Source organism: Meriones unguiculatus, chromosome 11 (genome assembly GCF_030254825.1).
Source record: "Meriones unguiculatus strain TT.TT164.6M chromosome 11, Bangor_MerUng_6.1, whole genome shotgun sequence".
NCBI lineage: Eukaryota > Metazoa > Chordata > Mammalia > Rodentia > Muridae > Meriones > Meriones unguiculatus.
Window position 1 is genome coordinate 73,141,896 of NC_083359.1, and position 24,541 is coordinate 73,166,436.

General features: G+C 44.0%; 1 protein-coding gene across 1 annotated transcript in view; it reads left to right on the plus strand.

Moving 5' to 3' along the window:
* The first annotated feature begins 1,464 nt into the window (after nt 1-1,464).
* Niban1 (niban apoptosis regulator 1) overlaps nt 1,465-24,541 on the plus strand; it is a 152,693-nt gene continuing 129,616 nt past the window's right edge. Inside the window, exon 1 of the mRNA XM_021640023.2 lies at nt 1,465-1,733. Coding sequence (XP_021495698.1) covers nt 1,679-1,733 — 55 coding nt within the window. The 5' untranslated portion in view covers nt 1,465-1,678. The remainder of the gene's footprint in view (nt 1,734-24,541) is intronic.

A 24,541-nucleotide genomic window follows, 5' to 3' on the forward strand; every position in this document is an offset into this window, starting at 1 on the left:
CAAACAAAATAAAAAAAAAAAACCAGGAGAATAGCAGCATCAACAACAGAGAACGTCTCAGCCTCACCCTACAAAGCTCTTACATCAGTGTTTCAGTGGAGAAACACAGACAACTGAACAAGTAGAGGCAGGATTATATGTTAGGAATAGAAACAGAAGAATAAGGAGAAAAGAGATATGGCTGATGTTTAGGGAGGGCTCAAGAGAAGACTCTGAGATACTAGCTTTCCTTTCTTTCTGTTTTGTTTCTCTCCCCCCACCCCCCTCTTTTTTTGATACAGGATTTCGTGTAGCCCAGGCTGGCCTCCAACTCCCAGAGTGCTGGAATTACAGGTTTGCACCCGGGCTTTGTGAGGTGCAGAGACTCAGACCTGGTGCTTCCAGAGTGCTCTGGCAGCACTCTGCTCACTAGCCCTGAGATCTTAGTGTTTAAGGGTTGACTTGAATGAACTGAGGCATCCAGAGCCTAACACAAGTGGTTCTCCTTGGCACCTCCCACGCACAGTGTGAGAGCTATTGGGGCTGGCAGCTGGCAAGCAAGGACAAAAATGCTGGTAGTTGAGATAGGAGAGGAGGCCCCCGCCCTACCCCCGAGGCTACAATAGACCCTAGGCTTTTTTCTTTGAAGCAAGGAGACCAATTAGGCTGTTGTAATGCTCCGCGTGAGAAATGAGGGCAGTGGAGGATGGAAGAATTCGCTGGACATTGGACATATTTTGAAATTAGACTTGACAGGCCTTACTGATGAACTGGTATGCAGGGTGTGGGAGATAGGGTGCACGGGGCCATGAGAAATATTCATGTGAGAGTTCTGGTGAACTACCTTTAGAAGCAGGAATGGAGGGCCCTTATGGTATCCTTCAGGCGTGGTTAAGTTGACTGGCCACGAAGAACAGAAAGAAATCAGGATGACTCTTCTGCCCAGGCGGAAGGTGCCTGAGGCTGCCAAGCTGAAGACAGTTGTGGGGAAGGGACCAATGTCCTTTCCTATCGGCCATTTCTCCGACGGTAAGAAGACTTGAACCTCAAGGACAGACTTCCTTGAGTCTTAAGCAGATTCAGGGCTTGGGGGAATATGGGACCCACCCGAGGTGTTTTCTAGGCTTCTTTATTTTTCACCACCCCCACCCCTGCTTTCGCTTTCCCATCAGTCCCCCCCCCCACCCTCCATAGTTCCTCTACTTCCCAGCAAGGGGATTCCCTGGGGGTGGGGTGGGGTGGGGTGGGGTAGGGTGGATGGCTTTGCAGACAGGTGGGTGGAGAACAGGAAGGCAATCAGGCCCCTGACCTCCACCAGGTGGGATAGCTTCCTGCGGGCAGACAGTCACCTGGAAGTGGTCCACTCTCTCCACTCCCTTCAGGATGGTGTCTGGGCTGTTCCCAAACTGGTGAAAAGTCAGCCCGGAGTAGGAGGGAAGTCCTTTCACCTCGGACAGTCCCTGGAGCTCCTTGGACAGCCCCAGGGCTCAACAGCACAGCAGGGGCGGGAAGACAGCCCCTGGTCCAGCCCACACATCTTCCGAGGGCGCGGACCTGGAGGAGGCGCCCGGGCGGGCGGGCGACGCCTCTCGAGGAAGTTGGCCCTTTAATTACGGAGCCAGTTCCCTGTCGCGGCCACCTTCAGCGGCGAGCGGCAGGCGCGCAGTCGGTGTGTCCAGTCCTCTGCCTCCGGTGCAGCATGGGCGGCTCGGCCTCCAGCCAGCTGGACGAGGGCAAGTGCGCCTACATCCGAGGTACGGCCGCCAGGGCTGCAGGGTGGCGCAAAGCCGGGGCGAGCCTGGTCACCTGCTCACCGGTCCCCCAGGGGGCGAGGGCTAGCTGAGGCCACCCGCGAGCGTTGGGTCCCTAGACACGCACTCGCCTCCTGGAGCCCGCGTCGTATTTTACGCACCCACGCGGCTCGGGTGGGCTGGGGACGAGGAATGGGATGATGCGGGACGCGTGGGAGAGGCAGGTACTCTCAGGGTGGCTGGAGAGGACTCTGTCGTATCTTCCCTCCCTACCCCACAACGCGCGCGCCCCTCTCGCCCCTGGATTGGTTCTTTCCCTGCTGGGAATCATCTCGTATCTTGAAGTACTTGGCTCTGAGTGGTTTCTAAAAGTGGCTGCCGTGGTTGTTGGGGATATCCCCTCAAGTTTAGAGGTTTCCTTGGGTGGGTGGGTGGGTGGGGATTCCTGGGCTATCAGAATTCCCCTCCGGGTGACCTTGGCCTGGTTTTGTAAAGTGCAGCGCAGGCCACACCTTCCCCTGAACTTCCCACCAGTTGCCGGCAGATTTCCTCTGCAGATGGGATGAAGTCTTTACCTTTTCAGGTTGGACCTTTCCCTTTCCTGCCCCAGAGAGGGAGGGGAACAGAAGGGGAAGCTTGGCGTGTTTTGCAATAGTAATAGTTGAGGAGAAGCTCTTCTTTTCAGGAGATTCTTGAGATACGGGTGACTCAGTAGAGACAGACAGGCAGAAGAAACCAAAACCGAACGGATGGAAACTGCAGGAAGTCCTGCCTCCTTGCCTTCGGTGTATTTGGCTCCTACCCCACGCACCCCAGTCTTGCCCTCAGCCACTGACATTCGCCCATCTCGCCTTTTAGTTATGTTCCATTCCCAGCTTCCCAAGTAACTTTAAAAGTATGTATTAAGCTCCAAGTTTTACTGAAACTCTTTAAAAGAAACAGTGAAGTTTTTCTGGACGTTGAGGTTATGCCTAAAAGGAGAGCATTTATTCATTTCTTTATTCCATATTTGTTCTCAGCCACGAGGTTTTCGGAACATTTTTAAAGGATACCATGTGAAGGGACGTTAAGGGCAGGGGCTGTGATTGATTTTCCAGATTCTTGCTTCTGACAATGTCAGGACGTAAAACGCAATCACTCGGCTCTCTGTGGGGGACTTAGCCTTCTGCGAAAAGAAGAAAAGATGGATGCTTTATTTAGCTAAGACTAAGCCCGCCTTACTATTAGAAATTCTACTATTTGTTGTTTTCCCCAATTCGGCCCTCAGAGATGTCACAGAACACTAACAAGGCGCTTGCGTTTGCCCGTGAGCAAAACTGTGCTTAGGAGTTCAGAAGATGTTTCACTGCATAAGGGAGAGGGACTTCAAGTTGATGGGTGGGGAGCCACAGGTATCAGGACCCCTGGCAAGGTGGGAGATGAGCTCACTTACCAGGCTCACACACCTCAAGGTCATGACCTTTGCTGTGATTTGGTGCAAGTATACTCAAAAAAGAAAAAATGTTACTCTCTTTATTCTGAAATAACTATTACACATACAAAAATCACTGTGACACCCATGCAAGGAACATTATTTATTTAAGTTAGTAAAACTGCAGTCATTACATCTTCTAGTCTTGGCCAGTTTTCTCTCGTTCCTATATTTGGAAGAAGGCTTTCCCGGGTTGTGTAGTAGGGAGGGAAGAAAAGAGTTAAAGTACCTCCAGGGAAAATGAGCCTCTGATTCACGTGACAGTACCAACCACGCCAGAGGGGAAAAGAGCCTTGGAAAAATGCTCAGTGCTGGGAATTGTTCCTGCATGAGCAAATGAAGATCACGGGGCTCTGATTTCCCGGTGGTTTTGAAGCTTCAGGTCCCTGAATAAAACCATAACCCTACGTTTATCCCTTTGCCCATCCTTTAGCCCATAAATATCTCCAAGCTTTGATTTAATTGTAAGTAAAACAATTGGAGGTTTGAAGGTTGAGTTTAAATACAGTTTTATGATCTGCTCACCATGAAGTAGCCGCAGTGAAACATGGATTTGAAAGCTGCTGCCAAGGCAATAACTTTCTTTGGTCTTTATATGCTTTGCCACAGCATGGGATAACTGGTCCATAAATTTTAAGCCGAGCTAACTTTGTGTCTGTTAGAAGCAGCTCTGCTTCTAGAATGCTAATGTCCTCACCATGCTTACCTTGAGGCCAGTCACTTAGCAAGTACCATTTGGATTGCGTGCCTCAAAACTCTGTGTTTTGAAAAGACTTTGTTAGAATTTAGTCATTCTTCAGGTAAAGCCATGCCAGGTGTGCTAAGGAATTGTTTCATTGCCTAATGTGCCAGTTTTGAAGATTACCAACACTCATGTTTCCTAAAAGGAATTGATTTTAGGATGGCGTAGAGGACTTCTAGGAACTTTCGGTGATGAGACATTTTTAATCCTAAGTAGTGCAGAGAGTGACTTGTAGCTATGATGTCACTTGGTAGCTGTTAGTGATTCATTTTACTTTTTTTGTATAAAAGTATTTTATTTTCCTTTAATCAGGGATGAAGCTCATTCAGTCTGGGCAGCAGTGATCAGCTTAAGATATTTTTCTCGTTTTATACCATTAAAATTATTAATTAGTTACGCCATTACATTACTTATTATTATTATTGTGTGTGCGATGTGTGAGGAGTGGTGTGCCAATGCATGCGTGCAGAGGTCAGAGGAGAGCTGCATAGAGATGATCCTCTCCTTTCACCTCTACCGGCCTCCTGGTGAACTCAGGTCACTAGGCTTACAAGGACAACTGCTTTACCGAGACATCTTGCTAGCCCTTTTTGGGCCATTGTTAAAACTTTAGATCAGTGGTTCTCCAACCTGTGAGTCATGAATCCTTTGGGAGTTGTATATCAGATATCTGGCATATCAGATATTTATATTATGATTAATAACAGTAGCAAAAATGCAGTTATGAAGCGAATAATTTCATGGTTGGGGGTCACCACGACATGATGGACCGTATTGAAGGGTAAAAGCATCAGGAAGGTTGAAACAAGAACCTTATTCCCTTCAAAAATCAACAACTGAGGGTTGATGACTTAGCTCAGTGGGTAAAGGCACTCCTCGAGGCCCTGATTTGGATCCTTAGAATCCTCCCGTTGAAGGGAAGAACTGACTTCCACAAGTTATCCCCTAAACTTCACCCTGTGGTACACAGACTCTCCCCACAAACAAACAAATAAATGTAATATAGAAGTTAAAAGAAAGCCTGGTGAAATGGCTCATCAGATAAACACACTTACTGCAAAACCTGGAGACCTGAGTTCAGTTCCCAGGAGTCACATGGTGGAAGGGGAAAGCCAACTCGCATGGAATGTTGCTCAGCCTTTACCCTCTCTTTGTGACTTTATACTCCCACCTCTACAAAGAATGAGTAAATGTAGAAAAATTTAAATACTATTGAATTTTTAAAAGAATAGAAAAGAGATCAAGTCAGACCTCTCTCACATAAGATGTCTTTACAGGAGTGTGAAAGTTAAGGAAAACAAAAAACAAAAAACAAAACAGTGCAGCAGCCGAGAACTGTGTGACACAGCCCCTGCATGGGTTTGGTGGGCACACATGGGCCTGCTACCAGGAAGTAGTTAAGGAAACCGTTGCTGACCGACTTAGGGCCTGTGAGATGGCTCAGTGATGACCTGAGTGGGGGAAAGAGTGAAGCAGGTGCTTAAGGGCACTGCTCTTCTGTTGTGGATGGTGATGAGCACTGGACACATGTGATGACAGCACTCAGGAGGTAATGGCAGGAGCATCAGGAAAGCCAGTTTGGGCTGTGGGAGGAGGGGCATGGAGGGAAGGAGGGAGAGAGAGAGAGAGACCTTTTCCTGAACTCACTGTTACACGGTCAGTGGCAGCCGGAGAAGGGCTCAGTGACTTCCTTTGAAGTCACTTTGAAATATTCGTCGATGAGTTGATGCCTTTAATGAGCTTCAGGCTCATTTTTAAGATTTATGTGCATGACTGCGTACCTTTGTGGGTTTCTGAGTACCATGTTTCTGTGGGGGCCCCTGGAGGCCAGCAGAGAGCAGTAACTCCTCCCAGAATCATGAGTCACCTGGTTAGGGTGCTGGGAACTGAGCCCAGGGCCTCTGCATGAGCAGTGCACTGTTTTGTTTTGTTTTTGATTATGTATTTTTATTTATTTTGTGTGAACGTGTGGGAGGAGGATGTGCATTACCATGGTGCGTAGGTGGAGGTCACAGGACAACCTGTAGGATTCATCCTCCCCTTCCAGCAGTATACTCTTAACTACTGAGCCAACTCCCCAACTCTGAGTTTTAGTTTAAAACATTTTTTTTTTCCTCAGGACGATGCTCTCATATTTTTTGTGAAGGGCTAACTTAGGTGACAATGTTGGAAATTTAAGCTGGAGTGAAGCTCACGTGGGCAGAGGAGGGGTGAGCAGTTCCTGTTGGGGGTTGGTCTGGTTCTATGTATACAAATGAGAAATGCTGGCCTCCAAGATCTGGCTGCAGTCCAGGCAATTCTGTTTTCACAAATGCGGAAAGATGCTGTGTGAACTTTACTCCTTGATATTACTGATTGGTTAATAAAGAGGTTGGACTGCCTGTCATTGGGCAGAATAGAAATAGGCTGAGCTTCAGTTCCTGAGCGTGGGTCTCAGGTAGGGACCATGAGGCAGGGAGGAAGGAAGGAGAGAGGAGAAAGAAAAAAGCTGTAGAGAGAGGGCATAGCTTGATGGAGCAGATCCAGCTCAGATAGGGTGAAGACTGGCAAGTAACTTGGGGAGTGCAGCTGAGAGGTAGCCAGACTACCTTAGGAATTATTTTAAATTGTACTGCTCAGATATCGTGTGTAAGGCTTGCTGAAATAATCAGTAGGTCTCTGTTTCAATTACTGGGGAACTAGTTGGGTAATAGAAAAGCCCTACAGAATTTAATAAATATTCAGCAACAGGCTTCTTCTTGAGGTCTGTCCAAGCTGCACGTTCAGGACCTGTGTTCACATTTGTGAGAGATGGACATCTGAACAGGTCTGACTTATCTGGGTAATTGTGGCAGTGCGCCCTCAGAGTCCAATTTTCTGACTAGTAGTTGCATTATCTTTAATGAGATGATTGGGATACAGATTATGGCAGACACTGTCAGAAGCCAATTCAACATCCCTTCCCTGTTCTGCTTCCTAAAAGATCCCCTCATTTGTTCAGGTATTTAAATTTCTCAATGTAGCGCTTTTTGGAGAGACTAGTCCAAATTCTCGACCCCAAAGCTTGGGTGAGTTTGTTTTGTGCCCATCACCGTGGTAGGTTTGCCTAGCCAGTGATTATGTTAGAGATGATGATGTAGCCTAGCCAGGGATGCCGGAGGGGAAGTGTTCTGGCTTCTAGGAGGGTCTTCACTCAGGTAGTAAAGTGCTTGCTGTTCAGTCAGGAGGACCTGACTTTGATCTATGGCATCCATGTAAAGAGATGGGTGTTGGTGTACACACCTGTTACTTCCTGTGGCTTGTTGTCCAGTCTAGCTAAATCTATGAGCTCCAGGTTCTGGGAGAGACCCCATCTCAAACAAACAAACAAACAAACAAATAATGTTGAAAGTAATTAAGAAATAGCACCCAACATTGACCTCTGACCTCCACATGCGCACACATACATACATGTGTACTCACACATACATTAACACACAGAGATGTGTATATACAAAGGGAGAGAAGGCTGGACCAAGTTCATATAATCCTTGTACTAGAGAGACAGGTATCAGGCCTGCCAGGGAAAAAAATGGGGAGACCCTCTCTCAAAATTAATAAAAATGAAAACAAAGTAAAAAACTAAAACTAAAATAAAATTAAAAGGAGACAGGGAAAATGTTGCCCTCCCGTTTAAATTCCATTGCACTTGGCATTGAACTGCAACGCTGAAGGAGACTTGGTGAAAAGGCAGGACCTTGTGAAATTGCTAACAGGATGCTTGAACTTGGCCTGGGTACCTCTTGTATGAGGTGCTAATTCCTCTTTGAGTTGCTGTAGTAAAGATTGCTGGCATTCTTCAATCCCAGTATCTGGGAGGTGGAGACAGGAGAAACTGGAGTTCAAAGCCATGTTTTTAGGTTATATAGGAAATTTGAGGCCACCCTGGGCTGCATGAGTGTTATGTGACACTATTCTTGGGGAGATATCAACAAATATCTATTCACCCAGGATAGGGAAGTAATGACAGACCGATGTGTGGATTCCACCAAAGTCCAGCTTGGTCAACCACAAGTTGTATTGGGGTTACTTTTAGGAATATGGGTGAAGGGTGACTTACAGGAGCAGAAATGACTCAAAAACAGCTACGTCACCAAAGCCCACCTCAGCATGGGTGACAGCTCACAAAATCAGGCAATGTGGGGTACACTGAGCAACCTGCAGGTTGGAGAATGTCCTTTTTCAGGTGACTGAGGCTCTAGTGAGCCTGGCAGGTCTTTGTCTCTTCTCTGCAGCTGAGGTAGCCTGTGCCTCTTCCAGGCTGATGGACTTGTCTGACAGAGTTTTCTTTGCAGCTTGGCTTGTCTGAGAGTGATGCTCAGCAGTCTTAGATACTCTGGGTGAGGGAGGGGTTCAGGGATTTCCTGACGCCATCTTGAGTTGTTTGCTTCCGTCTTACGGTGCTTGCCTGCAGGGTGGTGTACTTTACCTCTCAGTGGTTCTGAACCTGTGGCTTGTGACCCCTTTGAGGGTCAAATAAGGGTCACCTTGTTTCCACAGGGTCACCTAAGAATACCAGAAAACACATATATTTACATTATGATTCATAACAGTAGCAATATTACAGTTATGAAGTATCAACAAAAATGATTTTATGGTTTGGGTCACTACATGAGGAACTGTGTCAAAGGGTCACAGCATTAGGACAGTTGAGAACCAGTGCCCTAGGACATTCTGTTGTTTTACCTCTTTCTAAAAACCCTGTTCTAAAATCTCCTGTTGTTTAACTCTCCCTTTAATATCCTATGTCTTAAGAAGTTTCTCTCCAAGATGGAAGGTTTTAGCCCTGAGGAAATTGTTACTCAATAGTAAGACCTGGTCTAAAAAAAAAAAAAACCAGCCAGAGAGTGAAAAATATTGCTGATAACCTCCTAATAGCACTTTTCCTCCTCTCTTCAATAATGGAACATACAGGTTTTTTTGTTTTGGTTTGGTTTATGGTTTTTTGAGACAGGGTTTTTTTTTTTGTTTGTTTGTTTTTTTTTGTGCAGTCCTGGCTGTCCTGGAACTCACACTGTGGACCAGGCTGGGCTTGAACTCAAAGATCCACCTGCCTCTGCCTCCAGAGTGCTGGGATTAAAGGCGTGTGTCACCATGCCCGGTGAAACATAGTTTTGTAAGTGTCCACATGAACATAATAAAGATATTCCCAGTCTCCTTTGCATCATGATGGAGATGTGCAGCTGACTTTTGGTTGAGGGAATATAAGTAAAAGACTTGCAACCTCTTTCAAGAAAGTTACCGGTCCAGAGGTCAAAGTGGACAGGAATGCTGTTTCTTGTCATATCCTTGATGCTGGCTGGACATGAACTTGTCTAGATCTGCCATTTTGGGCAATGACATATCCTTTTAAGGAGTTTATACAGAGCGTTGTTGAGGGACAAAAGCAGCTGTGGGATTTGCATAAGTACAACCTCCATAAGACTCCTGGGACTACTCTTCTTTGGATCTTAATAAGAGAGAAATCAACTGTGTCTTATTTAAGCCAGTGTTATCTACGGAATTGCTATTGTACACAGAAGCCTTATTCTAACTAATATAATTGTATTCTGTTATCTGTGGCCCAGAGTATCTCAGACAATACAATACATATTGGGTCTTCTTTAAGACAAATTGTTCCAAAGACAGTAGAAAATGGTAATGATTGTGCTGCTAGGATTAACCTTAGGTCCTCCTGCCTCTGCCTCCTGAGTTTTGGGATTAACAGCATGCACCGTCAGCACTCAGGTGCACTAACCTCTGAGCCATCTCTCTCCCCAGGCTGGAACAGCCTCTTTCTAAGAAGTAGGGAATTGCAGCTCCCAGAAAAGAATAGAGAGATGGAACACAAAGAACGGAGGGCTCAGTATAAATTTATTCTGCTCTAAAAAATACCTTAAAAATTCCCAAACTATTGGTGAAGTGAGTAGAAGTAACATTAATTACAGAAGACTTGGAATAATGTCAATAATTATGTTCTGCTTCTACCCATTTTGATGAGTGGAAACCACGACATTAGGAATGAAAAGATAATCTTTAAGGAACCTTAAGTCTAATATACAAAATCAGAAAAGATTCTGTGACTTGAGAAGGGTTTTATTTTTTATTTCATAAAAAATTATGTAAAGATAGTTTGATGAATCCTAATATGTGCCTTGAACTATGATGCTTAATCAGGACTTGATTTTTGCTGGTGAGATATCCTCAGCAGATAAAGGCACCTGCCGCCAAGCTTGATGACATGAGTTCAATCCCCACAGGGTAGAAAGCGAGAACTCCTCAAATTGTCTTCTGACTTTCACAACTGTGCTGTACCAAGTACAAACACACACACACACACACACACTAAAAGGCCTAGTCTTAATAAAATATTTCCCTTTGTGCAGACATTGACCGTGAGAGGACCACATAAAAAGGGTTGCTCATGATCGTAACCACAATAGCAATTTTTATTATTTGCTTGCTTTTATGTTAAGACAGGAACTCGTGTATTTCAAGCTAGCTTTGAAGTCTGTGACTTGAACTCTTGATCCTCCTGCCGTCACCTGCCAAGCGCTGGGATTACAAGTGTTTTTCCCAGGTCAGGTTTGTGAGGTGCGAGGATAGAATCCCAGAACTCCCTGCATGCTGGAAAAGTACTTTACCAATTGAGTTAATTCCCAGCCCCTGTTATTTGGTTTTTGCTGTGGATTATTGAATTGATGGTAGTTTTACTCAATTGTAATCTTTGGAAAGGTCTGACTGAGCTTGCAGGTAGAAAATACAACAGAAGGAATGCAAGCTTAACAGGAATTTATAACTTAATTAAAATACATGTACTGTGAAAGCGTTATAAAATATGCAGTGTGAATTATGGCAGTGAATTTTAATCTCCTAAACAGAAACTTTGATTACTTTTTTTTGTTAGTAAAGCGAGGTACCATCTCTCTAAGAAGTTACACGTGACAACAATTTGCCGTGGGAAATGGGAGATGAAGCCACAAGTGAGGAGAATGGAGGACAATGGGGAGGAAGACACAAATAGAGCCCAATCCATCTGTTAGTCTGCTTAAGGCATTTAAAAAATATAGGACATAAAGGCTAAGATTCTAAGAGCTTTAAACTCAGGGTTAGTGTTAGATGCGACACACACACACACACACACACAGAGGCACACACATGCACATAAATGAAATACAGATTTTGTTCTCTGAAACTGGGAAATGCATTTAAAAGAAAATAACAAATTGCTGCCAATAGGAAAAAATGCAAGCCAGCTTTTAAACGTACCCTTTTCTTTGCTACTGCGTGGTTTTTCTCACTGAGGAAAAAATAAAAGGTTTAGAGAGACAAAAGCAATTTATTCTGTTTTTCAAATTGCCAAAACTAGGACCCAAAGAAGCTTGTATTTTGGGGCTTGATGTTGTGTGGAGTGAGTGTGAGGTCAGAACTAAAGAGCAGTTTTCACTAGGATCCCAGAAATGGTGTTTAAAAGAGTTGAAGGAATTTTGGAAGAAAAGCCCACTTCTTTTTGCCAAGCCACGTGGACATTTGTTTCCCTTTCCTTTTCTTAAACACTATTTTTATTTTAAAATAAAACACAGATGCAGAAAAACACACAGAGCAGATGCATTGCTCAGCGAATCATTTTAAGTCACAATATCCCTGCAGCCATCATCCAGGACCTCACTGGCCATTGCAGAAGCCTCTATGAGCCCCTGTTTCTCTAAAACAGCCACTATTTTGAGCTGTCTATTTCCACCCGGAACAACTACCTTACAGATGCTGGCACTTGTATTTATTTGCTTACAACCCTGCCATCTCAGCTGGATCCAGCAGGGTGGTTCTGTTTGTCTTCGTCGGTGGTTTTTCTTGTGACTTAATTTAGTTGGCTTGTCAGCTGGTGATTGAAGTTAACTGAGCAGCTCTTTCTCTCCTGGTGAGCTTTCTATGTGGTCTCTCCAGTAGATGCCAGACTTTTAAAACAAGCCAGGGTTTGCCAGAATGCCCAGAGCCCCTAGAAACTGTTAGGACTTCTTATGGTGTATTAGCCAGGTTTCTCTAGGGGACCGGACATTATAGAATCCATCCATCCATCTATCTATCTGTCTGTCTGTCTATCTATCTTCTATCTGTCTGTCTAAAGAGGATAGTTTAAAGGCTGTGGCCCAGCTAGTGCAGCAATGGCTGTCTACCAGGGGAAGGTCCAAGAGTCCAACAGTTGGTCAGTCCACAAGGCTGACTGTCCCGGCTGGTCTTTAGTGTATACAGGAATCTAAGAAAGCACTAATGCCAGGGAAGGAGTGGACTTGGCAGTGAGAGCTAGAGCAAGCAGGCAAAGAGTTAGCAAGCTTCCCCCCTCCACGTCCTTTATATAGGCTTTGAGCAGAAGGTGTGGCCCAGATTCAAGGTGGATCTTCCCACCTTAAAAGATCTGGATCATAGGAGTATCTTCCCAGTTCAAAGATCTGAAATAGAATTAACTACTTCTTCAAGTGATTTAATTATGAAAAAAAAAAAAAAAAACAACAAAAAAAACCTTTCACAGGTAAACCCAACTGCTTGGTTAATTCCAGTCAATGTCAAGTTGACAACCAAGAATAGCCATAACTATGCCTTAGGCCTTGCAGTGGGTAATCTGCACTGTCAATGTGTCTGGGTTTAAGATCACTATGGAAACACGTCTCTGAGTGTTTATGGGTGGTTTTTAGAAAAGTTGAATTGAGGAGGGGAGACTCGCCTTGAATGTGGGCATTCCTGCCTTATCAGCTGAGACCCCCAGACTGAGTAAAAGAAGGTGAGCTGAGCATTAGCATTCATCTTTTTGCTCTCTGGCCATGGATGAGTATGAGCAGCTGCCTCATGTTCTGCTATTCATAAGCCAGAGCCTTCTGTTCTGATGTACTGTGTCCCTCGGGTTGTGAGTAAACCTTTTCTTAAGTTGATCGTCAAATACTTTGTCATGACAACAAGAAAAGTAACTAATGAAGGCGTGGAGATGCAGGCCATTATTCTGCTCTATTCTAACTGACCAGGTAAAGTCTCAGTCACCCTGAATTCAAGAAGGGACTATCCACAGGCTATGTAGGGCTGGCAATCACAGTCTACCAGGCCACTAATGTCAGATTTTGTAATGACTTCTTCATATTTCCTTGCAGAATCACCATTATCTTATATACTTAAATGCATGCCTTCTTTCGAGTCTCCTCTAAGCTAAGGTTTTCCCTCAAGTCTTTCTTTGGCTTGCCAGTTATCTGTTTAACAGATGGAGTTTTTCCATCGTCTGGAGTTTGCTCATGGTGCAATACCATACATACCTCTGTATTTTCTACAACACAGAGCAGAGCAACCTCTAGATCAGTCCTTGAGTCAGGAATACAGACAGCGCTGGGTTCGTTGTTGGAAGCCAGGGGTGCTCATTGCCAGGACTCATTAGTTCACTGTCTTCACATCTGCCTTCTAAGACATCTCTGACAGCTCCACTGGTCAGAGGCAAGTCACACATTTCTTCCTAAGTCATCATTCGTGTCTTAGTTAGGGTCTTATTGCTGTGAAGAGACACTATGACCACAGCAATTTTTATAAAAGACATTTAGTCGGGGCTGGCTTACAGTTTCCGAGGTTTAGTCCGTTATTGCTACGCAGGGAGCATGACAGCACGCAGGCAGACATGGTGCATGGAGACCGAGGTGAGAGTTATGCATTTTGATCCACAGGAAGCAGGAGACTGGAGCCACACTGGGCATAGCTTGAGCATATGAGACCTCAAAGCCCGCCCCCACAGTGACACACTTCCTTCAACACAGCCTCACCTACTTCAACAAGGCCACACCTCCTCCTAGTACCTACGGGCTAAGCATTTACACACATGAGACTATGGGGGCAATTCTATTCATACCACTATGACTGGCAAGAGCATGGAATTAGCATGGTTGGCTAAGTCAAGATCACTCCTGGGCTGAAGTGTCTGATAAGCAGATCCTGGAATTCCTGAACAAAATCGGTAGAGTTACAAGAAGGAAGTGGCAACTGGGTTGGCAAACATTACTTATTTGATAAGGGTCCTGAAGGGGATAGAAGGGCTTATAACAGGACCCACAATGGTGCTAAGGTGGGAGATGAGATGTATGTTACATATGGTGTTTAAGAAGATCATAGCGGCTGTCTGCCAGGGCAAGGGCCTGTGGGTTTTCACGGGAGGGGGAGAAAAAGAGGGACTCGAAGGGACTGAAGAAGGGTGGCATGTCGGTGTGTTTGGAATAGTGAGAAGTGGGAGCGACTGATGGGGTGGGTTCCTAATTAGTTACCCTTCCAGTGTCACTGAAGTGTGAGCATCATGATAGCAGGGTCTTGACTTCGCTTCACTGTGACATTTGCAGCCAGTAGGTTGGTCTCCAGGGTGTGATTCTTTTCCAACATTAGCTCCATGAATGACAATATGATAGGGAGGAACTCTTGGGGCCCTTGAGATAAAGTGTGCTGCCCGGCCTGAGTTCAGTGCCCAGAACCCATGTGAAGACAGAAGAAGAGAGCAGGCTCCAAAATCTGTCCTTGAACCTCTGCACTCACACAGTACAGCAGATGGGCATCTGCATGAGTGTGAGCCCCGCCCCCATCATATACACATACAATTAAAAAAAAAAACTTAAAAAAGAAAGAACTCTTAGAAATTAAATCTTGTGAGCAAAAACCAATTTTATTGTTTCTTAGATAATAAAGTTGAAATATTCCAGAAAACCGCATAGACATCAAAAGATGGGAAAGTGAAGGAGACAATATTCAAAAAGAGTCAACAAAAAAAAGTAACCTCTGACCAGAGAATGAAGAAAATTAAGGAGGAAAATTACCAAAGACGTAATAGAAAGCGGTCTTCTAGAACAGAAGATCATGTGCTTATGGATTTTTAGGGCCAGACAATTTCTGGGGCTCACAGAGGTAGGTCATGCTTCCATTTTGCAAAGGGAAAGTGACCTTGTGATACACAGGCCCTGGGTTGAGTCCTTGGAGAGCAGAAGTTGAGCCCCGAGCCACACAGTCCAGTCTGGACCTCTGGACCTGGCTAATGCAGAGTCCAAGGCAAACTAAAGAATCAAGCTCATCCGGAATAATTTAGCTGAATGCCCAACCAAATGCCTGCTTCCTTATAGGACTCACAAGCATCCTCCCAACACGTGCAATCCATAAGTTCAGCATCTATTTAAAAAATCACAGGCAAACTGAAGAAACAGAAAAATGTCCGTAACTATAAGAAGAGAGAGAGAGAGAGAGAGAGACTCAGAGTTTCCAGGTATAATAAATTTAACAGTGACATTAAAGCAGGAATTAGGAGCATGTTCCATATGACAGACAGAGGAAGCCATAAATGCCACGAGATGAGAAATGAAAACTAGAAATCATACTTTCAGTTGCCAGTCTTTTGGAAGACTACATGACTTCCCTGTTTCTGTTCCCTGTTGGAACCTCTGGGGAGAAAGAAGCTGTCCCCACCTGCTCGTGTGCAACCTTCTCTGTCCTTCTGAGGACTGGGGGGCTTCTGGGGAAGCTTCTGAGGCCCCAGGGCTGGGCTGGGCCTGGGACGATGAGCAGACGATGAGCTGAGAAATGAAGGCAAACCATCCTTTCTCTTTTGAAAGGATGTCATTTGTGTAGTGGTCAGGTCCTCTTGACTCTGGTGCTTACATAGGGCAAGTAACAATTTCTGTTTTGCTCAGAAGAATCCAGAGCGTCTTCCAAATTTGGACTGAATGTGTTTGTTTAAAGAATTATTTCCTATGCAAGTCATGCTGAATGTGCCAGATGATATGTCTGAGTAATTGCCCAAGCAAAGAGACACAGGCTCAGCGTTAGAATAATGATAGATTTTTATTAGCAACAATGGCGAATGTGTAATATCTGGAGTATAAATATTTAAAATGGCTGTGTTGGAGAGAGGGATTAACAAGAGAGAGAGAGAGTAACAAGAATTGAAATGTCCTGTTTAAACTTAAAGTAAATAAGAATTTTGGAGCGTGACTAAGGCCTGTGCAAACCAACTGAGATGTCGGTTCTTAATTTAGAGTAATTTTCCGTGTGAGACATGATAATGGCAATAGTAAAAGTTGACATTTAATAAATGGCTACTGTGCGCCCAGCAAGTAAATGTCTCAGAGGGGGGAAAATGTGATAGCTAATGTTCATCTAGATTTCTGAGACTGTCTTCTATAAATTCATTCCTGTTAACTTGTCCCAGGGTAGGAATTACAACATTTACTGAGCTTTTGGTTTTATATCTCAGTTCTAAATGATCTGCTTCCTTATTAAACCAAGTTTAGATGTGTCCATACATCTGCAAGAATGAGTGTATTGTAATGTGTGTGTGTGGTTTATGTACACATGTTTGTTTGTACATGGACAGGTGTGCATGAAGGCTATGGAGGTGTCCTATTTTTATTGCTGGGATTTCATGAGCAAAAGCAACTTGGGGAGGAAAGGATATATTTGGCTTATGTATCTCAATCTCAGTTCAACACTAAGGGAAGTCAGGGCAGGGGCTCAAAGCAGGATCCTGGAGGTGGACACTGAAGCAGAAACCATAGACGAATAATGTTTATTGTGTCGCGTTCCAAGTGCTTGCTCTGACGGCTTTCTTAAACAGCCCACGGCCGCTTGCCCAGTGGTGGCCCAGCCCGCAGTGGGCTGGGACCTCCTGCATCTATTAGAAATTGAGAAAATGTCCTGCAGACGGGTCCCCAAGACAATCTGACAGAAGTCATTCCTCAGTTGAGGTCTTCTCTTCTTAAGTGATGCTACTTTGTGTCAAAACTAACCAGTGTGAGGGACACTGAGTGTCGTCCTCTGCCCCTCTGCCTTATTCCTTTGAGGCTGAGTCTCCCCTTGAACCTGGAGCTTAGATTTTCCTGGTTAGACTGACGGCCAGCAGGCTCAGTGATCCTCTTGTCTCTGCACCCTGCCCTGCCCCCAGCACTGGGGTAACAGGCCCAGAGGCCCAGTGTGTGTGCACATGTATGCTGGGATTTAGACTGAAATCCTCACATTTGCCCAGCAAGCACTCTTAGCCACTGAGCTGTCTCCAGCCCATGATCTGCTTTCTTGTTTTTGTTTTTGAGAGATGAATATTTTTACTGGATGGGATGATAGATCATGAATACAGAAACCAAAATGTATTCAAATGCTAGTAAAACGTTGTGAAATTTATGAACAGGTAAAAGAAGCATTTCAGCTCTCCTTCCCCACCTCCCCCACCTTATTATTTTTTTTTAAGTGCAAAAGAAATGATAACTTTAGGCAATTTCTTCATTATAAAGGAAATATTTGTGTTTGAGGAGCAAGGTATAAGTGATTAATTAATGGAGCTGTCAAATGTGAAGAACACATATGACATTCTCCTGAGGACTTGTTGAGTCTGAAGTTGAATTCTTTGTAAATTTTTGATCCATGGGTTGACCGCCTGCAGTTTCTCACATCTAAAATGGGGAGAGCATTAATGCTACGTGGGATAGAAAGGAGTGTCAAGAAGGTGAGGGGAGAAGATAGGAGAAAGAGAGAAGGAAAGGAGAGAGGGAGGAAGGAAGTAAAGGATGAAAAGTCACTCCTACGAGGGCTGGCTCAATCACAGTGTGGTCTCTTTGATCTCTTGATTGGAGGAGGAAGCCCAAAGCCACTTCTGGCCAGCGGACAGGAGCTGGCTCCCAGCATGCTCCTGCAGTGGCTTGGCAGTTCCTACAAAGGTCTCTTCCTAATGCTGTTCCTGGCTTCAGGGGGGTGGTTGGTGTCAAACCTTGAGAACAGTTTCTTCAAGGTTTCTATTTAAACTATTATGCCCGACTCTTTCATAATGAACAAGTAAAGCCAAATACCTTACATGCAGTAATTTGTAAATGCAACAAGCTGTTGAAAAGAATCCAATTAGAACTAATTACAATGCTAGAGTGTCCTGACACATTACAGTGCCATTGCTTCTGTCGAGGCATTGTGTTTAAACACTCAAACATTAATTAGTTTGCAGAACGAATGTGTGAGCTAGGTATTAGATGATAGAATGTAAAAGCCAATTATTCATTCTGCAAAGGCCCGATGTCACTACTGATAGGAAAACAAATCGATTAGTAAAATTGTAGGGATGGGAGATCTGAGGATCACATTACATTTATTATATTATATTATTCATTTTTATGCTCTTTTTTTTTTTTTTGAGACAGAGTCTCCTGTAGTCCAAACTTGCCTCAAATTTACTATATAGCTGAGTTTGACTTTGAACTCTTAATCCTCCTGCCTCCAGCTCTGAAGTGCTAAGAGAATACAGGCATGCACTACCGAGCTAGTTCCCTTCCCTTTTCAGTGCGTAAGTGCTCAAAGTAGGAACCGCTGGGCAGCGGCCTGAAGCTGCAGAATGGGCTTAGAGCTGGCGGAAACACCCTCAACTCTCAGTGATCCCCTGTGACCAGGTGAACGGAAATTGCCGTTATTGGGGGACAAACATTTTTTCACTAGTATAAATGCAACATGGATTCCTTTAGACCTCTTCTCAGAGTGACATTTTACTTATTAATTTTTTTTATCAAAATGACATTTTTAAATAAAAGAGAAACCAGCATTAGCACAGGATTTAAAAAAGAACCAGTCTTACTAAAAAAAAAATCCTCTAATCAAAATATTTTAAAAGTCCTGTGCTATAATAAGATATTGCTTCTTTATTCATTTATTCCGTGACAAAGGTCTTATGGTAGGCTAATTAACTACTGTCACTTTTGAACAAGTGCTATTCTAGGATACGTGGGAATTGAACTGTGCTGTAAAAACATGTGTGATCTCTGCGGATGACAGGGTCTGCTAACCCTACAGTGCTTCGTTGCCTTTATTCATAACTGAGCAGGTCACCGAATTGAAGTTGGAGATTAAGAGAAATAAAGATGCTATTTTTCCCTATCTGACCTCTGGAGCTTCTGAATCCTATCCACAGAGTCCTTTTGATGCTTTTTTTTGGATCCCTGTTTAAGAAGCCCTACCTTTGTGGCTTTATTTTTCTCAGGGCCACAAAAAAAAAAAAAAAAAAAGAGGAATTTTGTGTATGGATTTGCAGGGAAGAAGGAAGAGTGAGCCAATGTTGAAGGTGCCATATATCATTTCTATTTAACCAGAGGTGGGGAGGGGAAGAGGAAAAGTGAGGGAGAGGCCAAATGTTGACATTGGGTGTCTTCCCTATTTATTCTTTACCTTATTATTTTGAAACACGGTTTCATTTCTTTTTTCCTTTTCTCTTTCCTTCCTTCCTTCCTTCCTTCCTAACTTCCTCCCTAACTTCCTTCCTTCCTTCCTTTTCTTTGTGGTTTTTTGAGACAGGGTTTCTCTGTGTAGCCCTGGCTGTCCGGGAACTTGCTCCGTAGACTAGGCTGGCCTCAAACTCACAGAGACCTGCCTGCCCCTGCCTCTTGAGTGCTGGGACTAAAGGTGTGCGCCCCCCCCCCCCCCCCCCCGGCTGAGACGTGGTTTCTAACTGACCAGGGAGCTCACTGATTTGGTAGGCTGGCAAGCCATCATCCTCAGGCATCTTTGTCTCCCTGCAGTACAGACACTGAAGTTTGTGCACCATGCCTGGGCGCCGAGGAGCAAGCTCAGGGACTCCTGCCTGTGCTATGAGCACAGGGACCACTGAGCCATCTCCGACACAGTGTTCCATTGTATCTTTTACTGGAGATCCCTGTCCATAGGCATGTTCTTTTCTTGTTGTCACTTTTCCCTTCATGTCTCACTGAGCATGTGGAGCCCACCCTTCGATGAAGAGTCTTTGTGCTTTTAAATAGACTCCTATAAGGAAGCCAGGTTAAAGGTTTGCCGTGTGCTTAGAATCTGCTAAGCCTGCGCTGTCTAAGAAAATGTGCTTCCGGTACCTGAAATGTGCATAGCTGAAATCAAAACGTGATGTGAATTTTGAAGATGTAAATTCAAACTGTACCAAACTTTTTGAAGTATTAAAACAAAGGAAAGAATATGAACTATGTCACCGACAACAGTTTCATATTGAAGTCCTGCAAGGTTGTCACTATTGTATCAAACACAGTATATTAAAACGAAATAATCAAGTTTAAAAAACCTTTTTTTTTAAATTCAGCTATTAGAAACTTTAAAATTACATCTAAAGGACTGGAGAATTGACTTAGTGAATAAAAGCACTTGTTGCTCTTGCAGAGGCCCAAGGTTTGGTTCCTGACACCTACATGATGTGGCCCACAACCATCCATAACTCCAGTTCCAAAGACATGACTCCCTTTTCTGACCTCTGCAGACACAAGTGTAAATGTTGCTTTTATTTCCTCAGATGAGGGGATAGGAGGAGAGCCATACCCAACCTGTCTGAATTCATGGTTTGGGCAAAGCCCAGAGCATCTCTACTTCTGTCCTACCTATCCCTAGAGCCTAGGCCTGGCAGCTTCTAGCCTCCCTACAATTTAATCTTCTGTAACCTGAACATTGAAGACTTCGGTTTCCAGCCACCATCTGCTAACCTAAGCCTAGAATGTTCCAACCTCCGAGACTTACTGCTAAATAAACTCACCCTTTCTAGCTCTTTCTGAGCGCTGGCTGGCTGGTTCAACTCAGCAGTTCTGGCCCAAATGCCTTGCCAAGCTGACTGATTCAAACTGGCATCTCTTGGCTTCTGACTGAACTGCTCTGCTTGGCCTCAAACTAACTCTGGCAATCTGTTCTAATCTTCTGGCTCCTTTTCATTTTCTGGCTCATTCTCTATACAATCTGTGTCTGTAAAATTGTCCCAGTAACAATGCCCTACACACTTCTACTGCTACTACCCTCTCTCCTCGCACTGCTCTTAAGTAGCCTCTCCTCCTTCCTGTGCTGTTTTCATGAGAGTTGGCCGTGTCCTATCTCTAATTCATCCTGTCAAATCTTTCTCTGATTCATCACTTTGTCTGTCGCTCAGTTAGATATCACTTTCAAACACAGTTGCTTCCTTCTATAAATTAACCTTACCTTCGTCATTTGTGATTAAAGATATGTACTAAGGGCATGTCTGCATTCTAGCAGGATCACACAGACCTAGAAGGTTTTGAGATGTCATCCCTTGCCAGAGCAGCCATGTTGATGGATTAAAATTCTTCTCCAACCAAGCATTCACACGGTGCACACAGATATGTACAGGCAAAAATACTCGTGATTAAAATAACATAAAATCTAAAAAACAAAAACAAAACAAAAAAAAGGTTGGGGCTAGAGAGATGGCTCAGAGGTTAAGAGCACTGGCTGTTCTTCCAAAGATCCTGAGTTCAATTCCCAGCAACCACATGGTGGCTCACAACCATCTAACAGGATCTGGTGCCTTCTTTTGGCCTGCAGGCACACATGTAGGCAGGATATTGTATAAATAGTAAATAAATAAATCTTAAAAAAAAGGTTAAAAAATTACATTTGTGGCTCACACCTATTTTTCATATGTCATTTCTTTTATACTGTTGTACTTGAATACAGATTCATAGAGAATGCACAGTGATGCCAAGAGTCTCAGGGGCCAAGCATTCATTGTAAGTGAGAAGATAAATGAGCTATTCCTACCTGCAATGCTCATAATGGCAGATAAAGGACTGAAATTCAGGTTGTCATGTCTCTGGTTCTCAGCTTTTTCTCCCCCCTAGTCTGTAGTTTCCAACCAAATCAAATCAAACCAAACCAAACCCTAAATCCCAAAATGAAAATTTCTAGTCTAGATCAGAATGATACTCTAATTCAGAGCTATAAATAGGAACCCTAAAATGGCAAGTCTTTTCTTTATTCCCTGATATAGTCTTCAGTCCTAGATTTAAAGTCTACTATAACTCCTTGCTATCCAAGGCACAGGCAGGCAGGCTGGTAGGAACATGGCTCCTCTCAGCCCTGATAAAAGAGGCCTGAGGTCAGTGTTTAAAGGCAGGGCTGGAGAGATGGCTCAGCAGTTATGAGCACTTTCTGCTCTTCCAGAAGACCCGAGTTCAGCTCTCAGCACCCACACTGGGTAACTTAGAACCACCTCTAACTCTGGCTCCAGGGAGTCTGACACTGTCTTCTAGCCTCTTTGTGTGCCCATAGATAACACACACACCATCTTTAACCTAGTATCCACCTCTGCAAAAAGCCCAAGATTGTCTTTCCCAGATTTTGTCTTCAGGTATGGAAATGTATGGACCAAGAGTGTTTAACTTGACTTTCTCATAGAGACGTCATGACAAAATAGATGATAGATATAGGTAGATAGTAATCAAGAGTAATAAAAGAAGGGTTTCCTTCTCCTTTTTAGTTTTTTGAGACAGGGTTTCTCTAGGTAGCCCTGGCTGTCCTAGAGCTCACTCTAGACCAGGCTGGCCTCAGACTTAGAGATCTGCCTGCCTCTGCCTACTGAGTACTGGGATCAAAGGCTTGCACTACCGCTGCCCAGCTGGGCTTCATTTTCTTTTATCTATTTTTGTTTTCTTCCATGTTAAACTCTATAGTCATGGAAGACGTCTGTGTTTTTTTTTTTTTTTTTCTTTGTTGTTGTTTTTTTGTTTTTTAAACTTTGGTCCCAGAATATTTCTTCGTATGGGAGAGGTGGGGTTGTTTTGTTCTTTGAGACAAGGTCTTGCCGTTTACTGGCCTGGTATTTGTGGTGTAGACTACCATGGTCTTGAACTCTTGGCAATGCCCCTGCCCCAGCCTTTTGAGTGCTGGGATTACTGGTGCACATAACCACAGCTTCCCATGGGTTTCCCCATCCCCTCTCACTCCCCACCATAACACCTCAATTTCCACAGGACCACATTGGAGCCCTTCGTATTTAGATAACAGGTAAGGTCAAAGCGTGCAGCCAGTAAGGGCTTTATCTTAAACACTGAATTGCCACTACAGCTTCTGACTTCCTCTCAGAAATCTTACGTAGAGTAACGTGCTCTGGATCACGTTAAGATGCTGGTTGAGATCGGAATAGCATAGATACGTGACTCAGCATCTTGTGCAAAGATCGTACGTCACTGAAGACTCAGGGCCCGCCTCTGCTTCTCAGAGCTCGTTGCATCTCCAGTGACTGTGGGAGCTCAAAATTCTGCAGTGAGCCATAAAGGATGCCTCCTGACCCGTGGTGGTGTCAGTGAAACATGGCTGACACGCTTCACGTCTTTTTTATACTGTTATGTGGCACGTTCCTGAGGACTTCCTGTACACTTAACTGTTCACCAAGGATCGTCACAGGACCTGGCATCGCAGAATGTATGAAAAAGAGGCGCCCAGACATTTCAACAGCATATTTATTGTTCATTTGGAAAAGGTTTATTTTTATACATATGTGTGTGTGTTGGCTGTAGGCCACTTGTGTGTGGATGAAATGGCTGTTCTTGTATTCAAATTGACTACATTTGGAATTAACTAAAACCTAAGTGGCTGGGTACACCCGTGAGGGATTTTTTTTTTTCTTCATAAAATCATTTAAAGTAGTAAGACCCACCTTTTTGTTTGTTTTTTCCAAGATGAGGTTTCTCTGTGTAGCTTTTTGGCTGTCTCCGAACTGGATCTGTAGACCAGTCTGGCTTGAACTCACAGAGATCCCACTGTTTCTGCCCTCTGGGTGCTGGGATTAAAGGCATGTGGCACCACCACCCAGCAGGAAGACCCACTCTTAACCTAGATCTTTTGAGGTAGAAAGAGCCACCTTGAATCTGGGCTATACTTTCTGCTGGCCGACAATATAAAGGGCCTGGAAGAAGGAAGCTTCTGTCTGTCTTTGCCTGTTTCCCTTGCTCTCTGGCAGGTTCATTCCTTCATTAGAGCCTATTTTTGGGGGATTCCAGTATACCCGGTGGAGACATCTAGCCTTGTGCACTGAACAACTACTTGATTATTGGAACTTTCATTTGTAGAAAGCCATTGTTGGACTAGCTTGACCATAGCCTATAAGCCATTCTAATAAGCCTCCTGTGTGTGTGTGTGTGTGTGTGTGTGTGTGTAAATGAATACATACATATTCATTCCATTAGTTCTGTTCCTCTCTAGAACCCTAACTAGTCCAATGGGTGTCTGCAGAAACCAAAAGAGGGCTGTTGGATCACCTGTAACTGAAGTTTTAAGAGGTTGAAAGCTGCCTGACATGGGTGTCGGAAACCAAATTCTAGTCCTCTGGAAAAAAAACAAATGCTGTTAACTGCTGACCCATCCCTTCAGTCCTGCTAGGATAGATTTTATAAAAACGTATGAAGCTGCCGAGCATGGTGGTATATACCTGTAATTCCACCTGTAGTTCGTAGGTGGACTCAGACGGATCTCAAGTTTGCACCAGCTTGGATTAGATAGTGATACCTTCCTTGTTTTAAACACACACGCACCCTTGATAATCCCAGACTCATCAATTCTTCTTAGAGTTTTTAAAAACCGTGTTGTTTAAAAGGAGAAATACGTAGATATGGCATATTTTTACAAATTTTATAAAGATTTGTACTAAGGACTTTAAAAATAATATTTACAACGTGAATCTATCTCATTTTCAGAAAAGACACAAAACACAAGAACCCTACAGGGTAGGCAGATCCGTGTAAAGCATTTTCCTTCATGGTTCACTGTGTAGCTTTCTTGTACTTAGAGCTTCGTCTCTAAGTACAGCCCTTCCATGTT